General features: G+C 41.4%; 1 protein-coding gene across 1 annotated transcript in view; it reads left to right on the forward strand.

Moving 5' to 3' along the window:
* The window catches only part of tubgcp6 (tubulin, gamma complex associated protein 6), a 28,527-nt gene that overhangs the window by 5,087 nt on the left and 5,427 nt on the right, over positions 1-18,013 (forward strand). The window contains exons 9-21 of the mRNA XM_034149428.1: positions 361-452; positions 2,263-2,402; positions 4,951-5,100; positions 5,646-5,727; positions 6,183-6,271; positions 7,354-7,469; positions 8,846-8,984; positions 9,096-9,194; positions 9,293-11,021; positions 11,547-11,672; positions 14,513-14,681; positions 15,698-15,839; positions 17,629-17,823. Of these exons, the coding sequence (XP_034005319.1) occupies positions 361-452; positions 2,263-2,402; positions 4,951-5,100; positions 5,646-5,727; positions 6,183-6,271; positions 7,354-7,469; positions 8,846-8,984; positions 9,096-9,194; positions 9,293-11,021; positions 11,547-11,672; positions 14,513-14,681; positions 15,698-15,839; positions 17,629-17,823 (3,268 nt within the window). The remainder of the gene's footprint in view (positions 1-360; positions 453-2,262; positions 2,403-4,950; positions 5,101-5,645; positions 5,728-6,182; positions 6,272-7,353; positions 7,470-8,845; positions 8,985-9,095; positions 9,195-9,292; positions 11,022-11,546; positions 11,673-14,512; positions 14,682-15,697; positions 15,840-17,628; positions 17,824-18,013) is intronic.

Raw genomic sequence — 18,013 nt, forward strand, 5'->3', positions numbered from 1 at the left:
AGCGCTCCAACGTGATAGGCTAAGGGGTGGGACAGCTCTAGGCGGTTGACAAATCACAGCAAAGCTGGCCAGCCAATCAGAGCAGACTGGGCTCTGGTTTCAGACAGAGGGTGAAAAGAGGTGCTGGCAGGCAGTATGAGAAAAATAAAGACCTTTTTGAACATTTAAACCATGTAAACATGTCACAGTAGAGGCCAAAAATACAAATATAAATCTGACTGGACCATAATATATCCTCTTTAAAACAAAACAATTCAAACCAAGGACATGTCTGCACTTCATTATATGCAGAATTTGCTCCATTGATGTTTTGTCTGTTGTTGTGAGGACTGAGTGTGACTGTGTTTACTGTTCCCTCAGGTTTGTGTCTGACTGGGTGTATAGCGGCGTGTTCCGTGATGTTTATGGAGAATTCATGATACAAGTCAATGAGGAATATCTGGGCTGCAGAGGTGAGCCGACACGCATCCCATCTCCAGTTCTGAAAATGAAAAAGCCTTCAGTGCCCGACAGATTGTCTAGCAGAAAAAAATAGATTTCATTACAGCCTTCATTGCCCAGTTGGATTTGTCCTCGTGTCTATAAAGGATGTCATGAAGTTATTGGATGGTAATCAGTGGGAAACAAAATCAGCTTCCACAGCTTTGGAGAGCAGAGCCATCTCTGCTCAGCGAGCCACAGGGACAGACAAATAATGTTCCTTTTATTCTTTTCAGTCGGTACACCATGCTGGCTGAAACATTTTCTGAATTCAATTAGTTTTTTCTTACATTTCTTCTCTTGCAATTGCCACCGACAAATCTAACTGACTCCATTTCTGCTACTCTAATTATTGATATGGCACTTTAAGGAGAGCAGAAGAGTATTTGAGACGGGAGATGATCCTTGCAGAGCGGATAAATACAAACCCATCTGTACTCGGCAGGAAGTGACTGGCTGACTAAAGATTCATATTTACTGTGCCATTCGAAGAGATTTGTATTTGTTTCATCTCAAGTCAAAATTGTAATTTGATGATTGCCATCATGGTGGCAACTAACTATTATTTTTATGATCTGTTAAACTGCTGATCATTTTTTTGATTAACAGATGAACCATTTGGTCTAAAAAACATAAGAAGAAATTAAAAAGTGACAATATGATATCCCAATATTACATGTAGTGTTATTTAACACCAAGAAAAGCATCAAATTGTCCTGATACTCTAACTAATTTCAAACTTTTTTGTTGGATATCAAAACATTCGCATTAGCAACTATTTGACTAATCATTGCAGCTCTAGAGACATTAAAAACAGTGTGTTAGGTTAAAGTTATATTGTTACAGAAAGGTATTAAACCATTCCTTGTTAAGTTTTTGTAATTGAATACAAGTTCTAAACATATAATAGAACTGAAACAATCAATCAACAGAAAATTCATTTGCAACTTTTTTGATAATACATTTTTAAAAAGTTGTAATTTTTCACTAAAACTACCCAAACTTTGGTCTGGGTCCCCCTTTTCAAACATTTGTTGCTTTTTCTCTTTTGGTTTTGGAACAACTAGAATATAATGTTTTATACACAAAGTGAATATAATGTGCAGAATAATCCTTTGACAGTAATTGGTGGTTGCAGCCCCTTATTAGCTAAGTACTTATAGGTGAACACTAATCCTGATCAAAGTCTGTTCCCCAAACGAGTTCCCACTGTATCCGTTCATTTCCACAGTGCTCCATAAATATGGCTTTATATGAATCATCATAGCCTGTCCAAATATTGGATGTCATGCAACACCCCATTCAAGGTCAGACCATCACCTCGGCTTTGCCTGGCTCAGAGGTTCATTTGCTCATCGGCTACACCTCATCAACTCTCGCAGTGAACCTCTGCACTTCTCGCCCCTGCTCTTTGGAGGACACACAAATGTCATTGTTCTCCTCGAAGTACGTCGGCCAGGGAAGCAATCAGCAGCTAAGCTTTCTTGGCAAGCCGCGGGCTTTTTGTAAAGAGCTCGGGAAGCTCAGAGCATTCATGTTCTCTTATGCTTTTTGCTTAGGATCACTGGGCTAAGCGCTAACAATTTCCAAGTGTTAATTCAAGCAACCAGAGTTTTGCCATGGCCCGTAAGTCATACTAATAAGTTTAAGGCGCAGTGCAGGCTGAGTATAACTCCACCACTATTTGTTTTGTGTAGTGTTGTCAGAGGCATAAAGGAGCAGCCAAACTACTTGGTCTAAATATTGGAGCAGCATGTAAAAGGTGTCTTTGAATTTGTGCAGACAAACACTTCTGGGTCCAAGGCTACACTCTGATCTCCAAGGATGTGGAGGATTGTGTGCCCGTCTTCCTGAGACACATCGGCAATGATGTGTACGTCTGCGGAAAGACAATCAACCTCCTTAAGATCTGCTGCCCACAGGTTGGTTCTGCAAATCAGACACATTCATATATACTGAAGACGGGGATTTCATGCATCCAAATGTTGTGTTAAAATATTGATGCATGTAACCTTATTCAGTCTTAATTTATTCAGTACAAAGAGAATATTCTACTGTTACCCCACCATATTTGATCTGTTTTTCTTTCTGTAAAAAGCCATTCAGTGTAATGTATTGGCAAAACGATGCACAGATCCACTCTGCAATCCACAAAATCCACACTCCACAATTATCTACCTGCCACAACATGTTTCTACCCATTTGGAAATCCATACTGCTCAAAGCAGAAAGGACAAATAATCAATACAGCAACATATGGGGACACAGGCTCTTTCAAAGCGTTATCACTATACATGCCTCGGCATTGGGATAAATAGTGTTGTGGTACTGAGGCACAGGTGTTGTGGTAATTTATTGCAGACACTTGAACTCTACTCTCCGTCACTGCTTACATTGGCCAGGTTTACTCCTTTGCAAAACAAGAACATTGCCTTATACTCTCCTGTTATGGGAAAGTGCCACTGTGTTGTTTCTTGGGTGAAATCCTATCAATTGATCAAGTAGTCAGAACATTGGCAACTGCTTCTGAAAGGAATCATTAGATGCAGCCCTAGATAGATCAGGTGATATATGGCCTGCAACTAGGAATTTCATATGCACATATTTGTTCTTGATTCATGTATTGGTCTATAAAACATCAGATCATGTTGAAAAATGTCCATCACAATTTTCTAGACACTAGAGGACTTCTCCAAAGTGCTTTTTGTTTTGTCCAACCTTTAGTTTACTATAATGTAAAGCAAAAGAAAAGCAGCACATTTAGGAGCAGAATCATTTACATTTTTGCTTTAAAAATGACTAAAATGTAATGGTTGCCTAATCGTTTTTTAGTCAATGGTCTAATCAGCTAATTGTTTAAAATCTAAATGATATTCTTGCAAAATATTACATAGCTCACAATTGCCTGTAAAGGAAAATCATTGGTTTTGTGCTCTAAATATAGTCAATGTATAATTATGAGAGTGCAAAGCGCCTGCAAAGAAAAGCCCTGAGTCGTCTTTGTTTATGACTGGACCCCCCGCTTGTCCTAATGACAGGAAGCTTCGTAAGCCAGACAAATGGATCTTAAGTGAAGTGTAGAAGTTTCTATGTAATCTAATTGTATGTCATTTCCTTACTTCTCTTATGACTTGCCTGCTGATATAATGCTTTTTATGACACGACCTACCTGACCTTACCGCAGGGCCCATGTTCCTGACTAATTGGTATTCTGTAACTACATTGTTTCTCCGTATGCTAATTACATGAGGGCTGGGGGTCGGTTATTATATCCTGGAAAAAGTGCAGGTTGGCTGTGAATACGTGTGAAACTATGAATTGAAAAAAGTATGTTCAGGCAGATGCCTTGAACAAAGACAGTTTCTAGGGTACGCACATTCAGAAAAACATAACATTGCTGGTTAAAAAAAGGCAAGATTTCTCCCAGACATTTTTTCTGTGCTACATTTGAGAATCAAATTTGGATTTTATGCCGGAAGAAACAGTTTTGAATGAAACAACCAATGCACAAATAGTATGTGGGTTGATCTGTAGTTATTATTAGAATTAATTTTCCAACAGTCGATGAGCGTCCTGTCGCCCTACTCAGATTGGTGTGTCCCGCACCGTCGTGTCTTTTCGGCCGTGCCGACACCTTCCGCTCCCGATTCAACATGTTGAATAGGGAGTCTGTCGGCAAAAGAAATCACTCTGATTGGCTGTTCAGCTTAGCGAATCAGTGCATGAGAAGCAAAACAGAAGTGAAGAAGGCACACACAGATGGCTATTATTTTTCATTTTCCAGTACCGCACTAAACATGTTTTCGATTATAAGTCGTTATGTGAAACAGTCTGTGAAACAGTCTGTGATGGACAAGAGTGAAAATGGAACGCACATTATTTGTTGTTTGTATATATATCACACAGTCTGTATTCCGGTTGCCTCTTTTGAATTAAGAATACACACTACCGCCGCCTGCTGGTAAGGAGAGTTATTGCCACTCACGCATGCGCAGTGCGTACGTGCTACTTGGCCGTCGGCTGAAGTCTTTGCGGTGTGTTCCAGTGCGACTTTTTGGCCAAGACGCAGGAGACGTGAGGCGACACAACAATCGGGTCCGTCGGGACGTGTTCTTTGGTGTCAGTTTGGTGTGTCAGGGCCTTAACAGTTAGTCTTATAATCAATTGGTTGATCAAAAGAAAATGAATCAACCATTTTTGTAATTTAATTATTGTAATTGTTCAAGCAGAAATGCCAACTGTTTCTTTGTCTTGTATAATAGCGTAAACACTTTTCACCCCCTTCCTGATGTCTAATTGACCAATCAACTAATCAAAGAACAATTGGGCTCATAGTAGGCAATGAAAATAATTATCCAAAGTCCAAAAAGGTCAAATATATCAAAACGCATGATTTCAAGTCACCAAAATAGGACACTTAAAACAATGAAGCGTCTTTTTGAGTACATGCTTCCTGTTGTGTGTCCACAGCACTACATCTGCTGGTCGGAGCTTCCGGTGCCTCGCATCGCCGTCACCTTCTCCCTCCAGGAGGTGGAGGTGATCGAGAGGGACTGTGCTGTGTACCGAGGGCGCATGGAGAGGATCGCTAAGCACAGCGCCATCAGCAGGGAGGAGCAGGTACTGACACTCAGGCTTATTGTTCTCATGCATTTAACTGTGATTGATTTTTACACCATTTCTAAAGTCTGTTACTCAGTTATATCTGACAAGAGGTTTGGCAGATACAGTATAAGAATATATTACCATGAATTACCTTAATAAGACAATGTTTTGCTTCTGCTAGCTGACTTTAATGGATTTCTAAATATCAAGGGAATCCTAAACTTCATGAAACCTGAAGTGAGAAAAATCATTTCACCGGAATTTCCCCCTAAGAAAGACAGAGGAGTTTCTTTCCCTTTTTCTTTTTCTTTTTACATAAAATGATCAATGATTGTGACACTGCCCCTCAAGTACTGAGAATCGCAGTCATTATAATGATTCAGCTGAAGTCTGGGGCACGCATGCTGCTTGATTTAGTGTAACAGCCTGGTGTGTGTGACCTATATCGTGTGTGTGTGTGGTGGCAGTGCTGACTGGCAGAGGCCCGAGGAGGAGAGGTGAGCTACAGGGCAGCCGGATAGATCTCTGGTAATGATGATTTCTTGTCTGTCTTTCGTAAGGCCCAGCGAGTGGAGCGGGCGCGCCAGGAGCTGATCAATCAGGTCAGAGAGTCGGCAGTCAAAACCCTGGAGAGCATCCGCGGTTAGTGTTACACACACACACACACACTGAAAGTATGGTTTTGTTTGATGTATATGCACACCGCTGTAAAAAGCACACTCAATTTTTTGCTCTTGACTATGAGAGTCTCCTTCAGCTACAATCATTCCTCCTTCAGGGGAGCAGCAGAGATGCACACAGGCCAACGCAGTGACGGATGCTTTGAATAGCTTCCTGCTCTATAGGCTGTGGATTGTAATCATCGCTCGCACAGTTTCTCCACATGATTTATTACATCAAAGATGTGTGGCAGAGTTTGGGAGGGGTGTGAAAAGTCTGGCCTGGCACTAGATGGGTGTCTCAGTGTATTTGTGCGTGTTTGAGGCAGATGGTGATGATTTTGTGTGTGTGTGTGTGTGTGAGAAATACAGAATTGTTACGTGCTTTTCGATGCGGGGGGGTAAGCAGCACACTGTTATCTCTCTCGGCTCCTGTAGGGCGCCAGGTGTCACAACGTCTGGCTGAGGAAGCCAAGAAGAGAGAGCGTTTTGACGAACTGAAGCAGCACCTGGAGCAGGAGCAAGAGGTAGCAAAGAGTGTGTGTGTGTGTGTGTGTGTGTGTGTGTGTGTGTGTGTGTGTGTGTGTGTGTGTGTGTGTGTGTGTGTGTGTGTGTGTGGTGTGTGTGTGTGTGTGTGTGTGTGTGTGTGTGTGTGTGTGTGTGTGTGTGTGTGTGTGTGTGTGTGTGTGTGTGTGTGTGTGTGTGTGTGTGTGTGTGTGTGTGTGTGTGTGTGTGTGTGTGTGTGTGTGTGTGTGTGTGTGTGTGTGTGTGTGTGTGTGTGTGTGTGTGTGTGTGTGTGTGTGTGTGTGTGTGTGTGTGTGTGTGTGTGTGTGTGTGTGTGTGTGTGTGTGTGTGTGTGTGGTGTGTGTGTGGTGTGTGTGTGGTTATGTGTGAAAAAAAGAGTAACACATTGGAAAAGGTGCATGTTTGTAGTGAGAAAAGATGGTGGGTTAGAGCTGTGCTTCTCAACCTCAAGAATACTAATTGGGAAGGAAACAGTCTGTATATACAGAGGTACAGTAGATGCACTTTACTGGCAAGTGGTTTAACACTGTTTGGTGTCTGAACATTTGAATATATTTAATACTGTGCTCTCCCACAGCAACATTTTATATTTTAATTAATATGAATTGTAAAGGCGATGTAATGTAAAAGCCATTACCCATTCTAAAAAAATGTATTTGACTTTTAATGTTGTTTCTTTTTTTACCTCCATAACCATATTTTTGCGACCCCCAGATATGATATTGCCACCCCCTTGGGGAGCTCGTCACCCAGGCCAACTCTGGCTCTATAAAAGTAAACGTAAACTGTAAAGTAAAGCTAAATAATAATCCTGAACTCACTGTAAAACAGATGGTAGCTGAACATTCAGGAACTATTCCTCTGTAGGTTCATCACTAAAGCATACCCCTTTCACATTGCATTAGATACATCTCAATTACAGCCGCTTTAAAATCATAACATCCGCCAGATCAGAAATGTATGTATGAGACACATTAATGTAAACAGCAATTGGATCCAGACATTCCTCCCACAGCTTCCGATGTCCATTTTAGAAGCTGAAAGCAATCGTACATATGTGTGTTTTTTGTGTGTTTGGCACCAGTGGCGAAATGTTGCTGTGAAGAGGCAGCAGGGGGACGACTTCAGCTTTGCCAGAGAGCTGAGGGACAGAGAGCAGAGACTGCAGGCCCTGGAGGAGCAACTGGAGCAGAGAGCCAGGTCTGACTGCTTTACAGCCCCTACTAGAGACTGCCATGTTTTATTAATGATTTTTTAATCTCTGTAAAGTTCTTATTTGATCTAGACTATATTAACCGAGTATGTGCAAACATGATGGGACATTAATTCCATCTGTGCGTGGTATTTCAGCAGCTGGTGATGTGATGAATTTCCCATGCAGTTTGGATAACTACATGATGCCACAGCATGAGAACATGTGGTCAGAGCCTGTTATACGACCACAGCACAAGTTGATTTCCTTAAAATAGTGAAAAGTTAGCTCAAAGAGGTGTTGGAAATCAGAGTTTACCTGCGCCCGTCCCCTATAGCTCCTTAACTAATCCATTCACAGTGGCTTCCGTCACCCTACTGCCTTGCAGGAGTGTTTATTACATCGTTTTAGGCCCTTATTATATGGGATGTGCTGTGAAAATATACCATATCCACTTAAGAAAAATGTATATTTCATATTTCACAGGCATTTACTGATTAAGTATTTATAGATCATTCAAGTGGCCTACAATTGGTTTAGCAAATTGCTCATAATTGAATTCAAAGCCATCACAGAGCCTGAAATGACATATTCACACTGAGGCTTATTGCAGACCAATACGCTTATCAGTGTCCCTCATGAGCGCATGCACACGAGAGCTTATCATTGCAGGGTAGAAAGAAACACTGATTGCTGGATGATTTGCACTCAAATTGAAATAGAAATGATTCGGTATTCAAATAACACATATTATTTATAGTGTGATGGAATATCAGACTTGTCAGCCAGTCTGTGTTTAGGATGAGTAGCGAATATGAATATGTTGCCTCTTCATATCTATGTTCAGTACTAATAAGAAACTGCAGACAAGCGATGTGGTGACTGATGAACCTGTGGAGAAAAATAACATCACGTCAAATTTGAGGTTGCATTTCGGATCCACAACAGCCATGTTTCAAATCATTAGAGCACAACAAAACAAGACATTTTAAAGAGGCCCTAGTATGCCTTTTGGGGTTTTCCCTTGCCTGTTGTGTGTTATATATTATATAGGTTATATAGGTTTTCGTGCATGTAAATAGTTTGTAAAGGCTTAGATCCCAAAGTTTACACCAGAGGTCTCCCACACACTTTAAATATGAACCTGAAAAGGAGCAGAACATGGCCCCTTTATTTCCTATTTTCTGACACTTTTTAGACCTATCGATTCATTCATAAATCAAGAGAACAGATTACATAATGAAAATCTTGATAATATGCATCTCTATATGACCTGGACCCTTTCCTATACATTCATTTTACAGCAAGTTACTGCCCCCCCCCCATGAAACCCTCAGCTAATGTTTTTACTTGTTACTTGTGTGTTACCACTTGTGCATTGTAGGAAAGAGCTGATAGCTAAGTACAGCCGTCTGTCAGAGGAGGCAGCTCGCAGAGAGAGGCGGGCCATGTGGCGGGTGCAGCGACTGAGACTCGATGAAGCCCGATCTCAGTTTGTCATGTGTGACAGGCAGCAGATTCAGGTGGGTAATTATTAACATGGAAAACACAACAAAAGACAAAGTGAAAATTGTTCAAAGAGACTTTTTAAGTAAAAAAAGTAATTAATAAATGCTCTTGTGAATTATTTCCAGGCAATTCTCGAGAAATATCCTTTAGGCCAGGAGAGACCTCCCATGGAAGTGTTTCAAGCTGTTCCCTCAGTGCAACAGACTGCACCACAACCAGCACTGGTATAAAAACACACCATTTTTTCTTCAATATAATCCTTTTTTCTTAATTTAATTCTGCTTTTTGGAAGTTAATGCTCATTGGCATCTTCTCCTAACAGGAATCTCCCACTCAGGACCCGCCTGAGCAGCAGCCAGCGGGGACTCAAGAATCTCATGCTGCCTCACCACCACCTCACCCATCCTCAGCCACCCCCCCTACAGCAGACCCTGCCCTTATCTCTGAAAATATCGACATCAATGACTTCCTCCCCAAGTCATCGAATGCCTCCGGCGAGCAGGTGGACTCTGCCTTACAGGAGATCGGCTCTGAGCTACCTGAAGTGTGTCCTACAGCACAGCTAGTAGACTATGACTTCAGTGCCCCCTTTAGTCCACTGGAGGGTATCACTGGCCAAGCATCAGTCCAGCCCCGGCCTCGCTGGGGACCTGCAGGCCAGCCTGACATGATCCAAAACCATCCCTCTTTTTCTCACATCCCAATAGGAGAGAACATTTCTCAAGTCCAGGATGACGTCCCCAGAGCCAGCCCCTTTGGCCAAGCCTCCAAATCCAGCTTTCCTCTGGGCCAATACATCCCAGAAGAGCGCCAAACATCTGCATCTACAGCAAGCATTTATGGACATCCCTCTCAAGCCTCAGTGCAGCTTGTGGATGGGAGTGGCTCTATGACTGACAACAAGCAGGCGGAAGTTGCGTCTATGTCAGAACAGAAGACTGAAACAGGGAGTTTAGAAAGTAAAGTAGAGGGAAATAAAGAAAACGCTAAATCTGTCGATGATTATGTGTTTGATGCTTTGCCGACCTACAAACCAGAGCTAAGTGGCAAAGCAGAGACCAGTCTTTCTGATTGTGGTAGGATTGTTCTACCTGATGGAAGCGCTCAAAATAAAGCTGATAATATTTCAATGCCAAACACTCAGGTCTCTGGAGAGCCGGTTTTTGACGCGGATGCCCAGCAGCCTTCACTTAACACCCACGGCCACTCCTCTGATTCCCACATACAGATCGGACAACTTGTATCAGAGGTAGCTGCTCCTCTTCCATCCCATAATGTCCACGGGCATGCATCAGATTCTCACATGAAGGTTGGGGAAAATGTTTCAGACTTTGTCGCTGCTTTTCCTTCTCCAAATGTCCACGGTCATGCGTCAGATGACCACTTTATAGTCGGCGAAAATGTCTCAGATGTAGACGCCCCTCTGCCCTCCCCCAACGTTCATGGTCACAGTTCAGATGCCCACATTAAAGTCGGAGAAAACATCTCAGATTTTGCAGCACCACTTCCTGTTCACAGCATCCACGGTCACTCCTCGGATGCTAATATAAAAGTGGGTGAGTTTGTGTCGAACGTGACCGAAGCAACACCTCGTTCGAGTAAACATGGACATGCATCAGACGGTATACTTCGACCAGGCTGTGTGGTATCTGGAGATGAAGCCACCTCTCCTTCACTACCTGGAAGCACTTTTGGTCACTCCTCGGACTCAGGGTTGGGGGCTGGATGTGTAGTTTCAGGAGACGAAGCCAAGCGTTTCCCTATACCCGGCAGTGCCCATGGTCATGCTTCAGACTCACATATAGCCAGTGGATGTGTTGTGTCGAAAACTGAACCACTTCCATCACTGGTACCCGGCAGCGCCTACGGCCACTCCTCGGATTCGACGCTGGGGGGGGGTTGCGCGGTCTTAGGAAAAGAGCTACAACCCTCTGTACTACCAGGCAGCACTTATGGCCACTCATCAGACTCTTCACTTGCCGTTGGGTGTGTGGTGAAGGGTGATGGCATCCTGAATCAGCAGAGGACAGAAGATAATGAAGACGGTAAAGGTAATGAATAATATTTAAGTGATATAGTTCTGCAGCTGTGAGGCACGCTTAAGTGCCACTTAGAAATCTTTGGATAGTATAGTAAGATGTTACGATCGTTGATACAAATATATTCCAGATCAATAAACTCACTCTTGCATTCTGTTTTATTTTAGTGCGTCAACTCGAGACAACAGAAAAACATGCATTCAAATAGATGTTCACAACAAGTAGATATAATGAAAACGTTTTATTATTGAAATGAATGCCTGAGGGCTTCAATAAAATACCCTTCTTTCCATTTCTGCAATTGGCATACAAAGCCTAGTTTTCTATTTACACTGAACACATAACTATTATGGTTGTGTTATACAATTGAATTTGCATCAACTGACTCTGCCTTTTCATTTAAAACTCAATTTTTCTAGACTTTCTATGAAAGACAGCGATTGTATTTCCATTTTGTTTCTGATGCATTAGTGTTTGTTGTGTCTACCAACAGATTGTGTTTCTATGTTAAAGTCATTGTTGTACATCTCTCCTCAGTGTTCACAGAGTCCTGGGCAGCCGGCTTTGGTTTGTCTCCTGGAGAAAAGTCTGAGCAGGAATACCTCTTGGCTTTGTGTGCTCAGTACGAGGTGGAACAATACGAAGATTGCTACAACCTGATGGGTTAGTTAAAAACATTTCTCTGGTTACATTTTATCTGAGCACTATGATGTTCAAGACATTAGCATTTGTGTACATGCTAGGGGAAATTTGGGCAGAAGGGCTACAATTCCAGATACAATGTAGTGACAAATAATTGCAAAAATTGAGTGTCTACAAAGGAAAACAAAGTGGATCCAAAACGAGACCTTGAGGAACTCCGCATCTTGACTTTGTAGGACAGGATATGAATTTATGTATAATAACAGAAAACGTTTTGATAAAAATACAATTAGATAAGAAATTAGTGAGTTACAGTTTTAAGGACAATTCGTATTACAAATTAAACTAAACTTATCTAAAGGTGCATATTTTTGTATTAATAATCTAAGTAGCAATGGCCTAAAGTTATTATTGATTAGATAAAATAGGAACTGTTTTCCAATCATAAATCAAATTAAAACAATTAAAATGATTTGGTTGTTAATATAATACAAATAATTGTACCTCTTCTGCTTTAAAATAATGACAGGGTGTTCGCGGGGTCTTAAAAAGTATTAAAGTTGATAAATCAATTTAGCGAAAATTAAGGCTATTAAAAAGTATTAAACGGCATTTTCCAAGGTATTACATTTTGTAGCTTGTTTTCAATAAGTATATCAATTGTCCAAAGAGGTTGTATTCTACAGTTTGCCTGAATGTAATCATTGCGTAGGTGTGTAGTGTGATTCTGTGTAGTTTTATTTATGGCATCCCGTTGGATTTGACGTCATCTGAACAGGACATCGCACGCTCACTGCTTGATAGCGCGCAAAGGTCCGTTTACGCCGGTTGTTAAACATCGTTATGGGGAAATGCAAGTTTGCGTCCAAATGGTTGGAAGATAAGGAGGAAGGACAATCAATACTGTATATAGTGAATGTGAGGTAAAGTGTGTCGCCGATGTAACCGGTTAAAACTCGAAGTGGCGACGAGGTCTTAAAATGTATGGAAAGGGTCTTAAAAAAGGTCTTAAAAGGTATTACATTTGACTTCAGGATTCCTGCAGGAATCCTGAAGTCAAATGTAATACCTTTTAAGACCTTTTTTGAATGACTAAAACTGTGCGAGGGATTACATACTCTAAATCTGCTTTTTTAAATTAGATGAGACTAAACACTCAAATAAAGCCTAAGCCATTCATTCCCTAACAAAATGGTTGCAGCCTACATTAACATTCTGGTAAAAAAAATTAATTGTGCCCCCCTGATCTTCCGGTGATATTCTGTATTCTAAATGTAAGAATATGAGCGTGTCTACATGGTTGGACAGTATGTGCGGCCAGTTAGCTACCTGATGTTTCTGAATAACTTAATGATAAATTAAACATCTTGTGAAATGGAGCAAGACATTATGTTAAATTGCTGAGATATAAAAATGATACACCTTCCTGTAAATCAACACAAATCTTTTTACATGTTCAGGAGTGATGTTTTTCCAGAGGCTGTTAAATATTTACTCCATCAGCATGCACAGTGGTTGCATAAAAAGCAGTGATATTTCATAAGGGTATTAAGTCTGGTTTATGTTTGGTTGGGATGCATCATGGTTCGCTGAAGTGATATCCTGTCTTTTTCGCTTTGCGTGTCATGCTGCTATTATTCATGCCGGCTCCCAGGGTCTCCATGAAATCATTCAGCCGAACACATCTTCCACACTACTGATCAAAGTCAGCAGCCGTAATTACTCAGGGGGTGTTACTATAAATATAGAAGTTAGCCAAAATGACTTGAACATCTTGCAATATATTGTTATTTAATGAAAACACTGATCAGTAAATACTATGCATATTAAAAAAAAATCCTGGCATTTATAATAGAGGAACACATTTAAAGATCTTAGTTTTGGGCAGTGGCGAGCCGTGACTTTTATACCTAGGCCCTCTGACCCCCCACCCCTACCACACAAAACAACACCTGTAAATAACCCAATTTGTGTTCTTTGAAATTGAAAAGGATATTGCATTGTGTTTGTTACTTGTCATAAAGTCCGCGATAATAAAATCCACCCATTTAGAGGGAAGATATGATTGGTCAATTGTACTGTCATTTGACATTACTCTCTCGTTCAGTTACTATAGCTGGCCCTCTGTGAATTTACAGCTGGACCACCAATCAGCTCCTATCTTCACATAACTCGCAGAGACGGCTAAAGGAGCTTCTTTCATTTAACCCTTCACATTCAAACAGAAACTGAACAGGCATATTCGAAGGATTTATTTATTTAGAAATGTTATTTTTAATACAATTAAATCAAGTTGTTTTGGTAAAACTAATGAAAAATATAACTAAACAAATATTTAAAAATTGTATATTAAAAAAATATATTAAAAAAAAATATATATTTTTATAATATAATAATTACGTTTTTCTCAGACACACATTCTTTTTTTAATGTTTTTAAATATTCTTTTGTAGAATATCTTAGGCCCTCACCCTAGGGCCCTGACGGTTCGCCACTGGTTTTGGGAGTAGGACTAACCATTATTTTCATTAAGGATAAAACAAATATCAAAAGCCTTAGTTCACATGTTAAAATGTATTGTTTTGTGCAAGTATCAGTCAAAAAAAATTACTCTTAATCTTTTATTTTAAATAGTTGCAAATAAATGTAATTTCATTGATTAAATTGTATCTTCCCTAAGCTTAATCATTTAATGAATTGTTAAAGTATTTATTATCATCATATTACAGTATTAAGATAATATTTTTCATTTGACTATACAAATAACTTCTCCTTTGCTCTTTTTACAATGCCACAGTTTTCTTCAGTTGTGAGATTGATATGAATTCATCGAACATGCCTTTGTTCTCCCTCTCCTACAGCTTCGTCCCCTGAGTGTCAGCTGTTGAAGCAGGTGACTCGCGGCTCCTGGGGTTTCCCTATGGACCCCACGCTCTGCAAAGCCACAGACACCACCGCTGTCCAGCTCAGCGAGTTGGTTTCACTGCCAGTTCTGATAAAACAGGCCGTCACCACGCCGCTCACCACACAGTAAGTGTCTGACTGAGAGAAAGCTGCAGGAGCAAAGTGTAGTCGGGATTTTGTTGTAGTTTATAAATGTTAGTTTTGAGTGTCTGAGAAAAACGTGATTATTTCAACTTGAAGTAGAATACTTTGTTTAAGAGAAATGCAGGTGTGAGGCTTTCACTGATCTCTTGTCATTTTTCTGCTACTTCAATCCACTTAAACTGTAGTTGAGTGCACATTCTGCTGGAGGAATAATTTATATTCTTATTACTTTTCATCTTTGTAGGAAAACGAAATGCCATCAGAGCTCCAGACAAGCTTGTCAGTCTTCGCCTGAAATGTTTCTGCTCACTGTGCTGTTTAGCCTTTGTGTGTAAAGAAATGCTTTCTGATCCCTATCTGCACACACAGGGGATGCAGTAGATTTAGCAGTAGATTTAATACCTCTACATTTGTATGAACACTTTTTAATAGCATGCGTAGACGGCACTGTGATGTTTGCAGTTTTTTTCACACTATTTTCATATCTTCCCCGCTGACTTTTCTGGAAAAAGATTCTCACCTTATCCCACTGAAAAGTGAAACACCAGTATATTCCCTGAGCTTTCTCCAGAGCTGATGTCTATTTTCCTCAAAACCTTAATTAAATATGCAAGTCAGCAGTTTTATGGCTAGGGATGCGTTGCCATAGTAACACCACATTACGTAACATCAGATTTGATGTAGAGCTGTTCAGGGCCACAGTGTTAACCATCATGTGATGTTTGGTGGCGTTCTGAGCATGTCAGTTGGAGTTATGACATCATCGTGTTCCATCACACAGGTGTTTATGTTTGAGCTAACGACGTTATGAAACACCTGTGCTTGAGCCCAGAGATCAAAGGTTTCCATGGCGATGTGCAGTAATCAGTGAGAGGAGAGCCTTTCCATTGTTCTGAATGAGAGATAAACCTCTTACATGTGAACGTTTTGTTGACATTTGACCCTCATTCATAACTGTTCTTATTTTGCTAATTGTCTCCTCCACCTTCCATCCCCAGTGTCTCTCTGGTGAACAAGGCAGTGGTGGACTACTTCTTTGTGGAGTTAGGGGTGGAGAGACACTTTGAGGCGCTGCGCCATTTCCTGCTGATGGAGGATGGCGAGTTCGCACAGTCCCTCAGCGATCTGCTCTTTGAAAAGGTGAAGCTCTTATATTATGTATTTATTCCATTCTAGCAGAGGACGAGCAAGGACAACTTGGTCAAGGCCTAATGTCTCCAGTTTAATGCAATACATTTTAAACAAACACTTTTTCTCTACTGCATGTATTCAGTGGTAACTGCTGCGAAGCTTGAGAGCAGGCGAAGGTCACCTTGTACACTAAATGATTTTGTGCATGAACAGTAAGTACTTCCTGAGTATTACCCTAGGCATACACTAACACTCCAGGACACAGATTTAGACGTTTTTTTAAATGTACCTGACTCTTGTTTCATTCCCTAGTGAATGTCTTGTGTAGGTGTTCATATCCTCTGATGTGAAATTTGCAGTTATTAGTCACCCATAGCTTCTCAAAAAGGATCGATTATTCAAGCTTTTTAGCTGTTTAGCTGTATCTGCTGACACAGGTGGTAATTGTCTGGGCGTACAGCTTTGTCACATTATTTTTCACAATTTAATATAAGAATATGTTCTATCTGACGTCTCTGTGGCTGTTTTGCTTCATCAAATGGTGCGTCCCTGCTTAGATTCTCAGACCCCCAAGCTTCCTGCCGCGATATAACAATCACAGGCTTGGCACCTCGGTGTTGTTCTGCACAAACATTCATGTACATCCGTCTCATGAGGCCCATCAGACAGAAGGTTTTTGTTCCAGCCAAACACTACACCAGCTGATCTCACTGATTAGCACACCTTCAACCGGAAAGCCAGCTAATCACTGTAATCCACTACACGCAGTGTTTGTTTGGGGGAAAACGCTGCCAACTCTTAGGCCTTGGTCGCATATTTAAGGAGACTTGGAAGAGATACGATTAAAAAAAAAAAAAAAAAATCCTTAAAGGTCTCCTATTATACTCTTTTACATCTATATATTATAGGTCTCGGATATATTCAAAACATGTCTCTGAAGTGTTTGCCTCGAAACATCAAACAGATCATACATTGTAGCATCCCATAATCCCCTCTGTTTCAGCCCTGTTTCAAAAGGGCTGATTCTCTGGGTGTTTCAGAGCCACTATATCAAGAATGCTACGTCATAGAGTCCCGCCGAAGGACTGTTCCAATGTCCAGGCTCCTTGGAATTCTACCGAGGCCGGCGTCCTTCGTAGCGAGACATTTCGAGGCTGCACATGTGTATCCTCCGCGGTCTTAAAATCCCCACAATGCTTTGCGCACGGACCGATTTCCAAATCTTTGGCGGAAATCGCGCTCCATTTAAGGCGGGGCCTCGCATATGACGCACACCTGTTAGCCTGTTCCACCATTCTTCGTTTTCCGAGGCTAGGAAGGATTCTTGCCTCGCTTCTGAAGGAAGTGACTCGGAAGACATGTGCTACCAAGGAAGCGTCCTCGACATTGAGAAACACCCTCTGTCTGTTACTTTAGATGAAAATAAGGAGCCACTCCCCACACCCCTCTGAGAGATATTTGGTTCAAAAGAACACCATGGTGCTCTAGGAGGAGATTCTGGTGATAAGGTGGGGGGGGGGGGGGGGGGGGTTGTTAACTTGGTTGGTGATTGGCTAATGGTTACACAAGCCAAAAAAATCGTTATGACATCATAAAGTGGGCAAAATCTGATCAGCTCATTTTCAGACAGGTTTTTAAAGACAAAAAGTGAGAGAATCTTTTTTCCTGAAACTTCCAGAATCTCTTTACACAGAGGGGACACATGTTGATGTAGAAGAGACATGAAAAAGTGGATTTTGCATAATAGGTGACCTTTTCATTTATGTGTAATTATTTGACAAATGTCTCGTCCCTGCAGCTGGGCAGTGGGCAGACCCCCGGGGAGCTGCTGACCCCCTTCGTCCTGAACTCCATCCTCAGTAAGGCCCTGCAGTACAGCTTACACGGAGACACACCGTTAGCAGGTAACTTCACCTTCGCCCTGCGCTTCCTCCCAGAGACCTTCCACCCGCACGCCCCCGACTCCCTCAACTGTCTGGAGCTGCGCTACAAGGTGAGGCGCTGTGTTTCAGTGGAGTGAGTAACGGAGTGCGAGCGCTTGCATGAGTGCACTTGTCGCAGCGTGAGTGGCAGCTTGAATGTGACGACCTGTCATGTTTTGACAAACTGCTCTGGGTGTGGAAAATGAGCTTATCAAGCACTTAATGGTGGAACCTTGCAGATTGATTGGAGTTGAGTCTTTC

This window comes from Trematomus bernacchii, unplaced genomic scaffold (genome assembly GCF_902827165.1).
Source record: "Trematomus bernacchii unplaced genomic scaffold, fTreBer1.1, whole genome shotgun sequence".
NCBI lineage: Eukaryota > Metazoa > Chordata > Actinopteri > Perciformes > Nototheniidae > Trematomus > Trematomus bernacchii.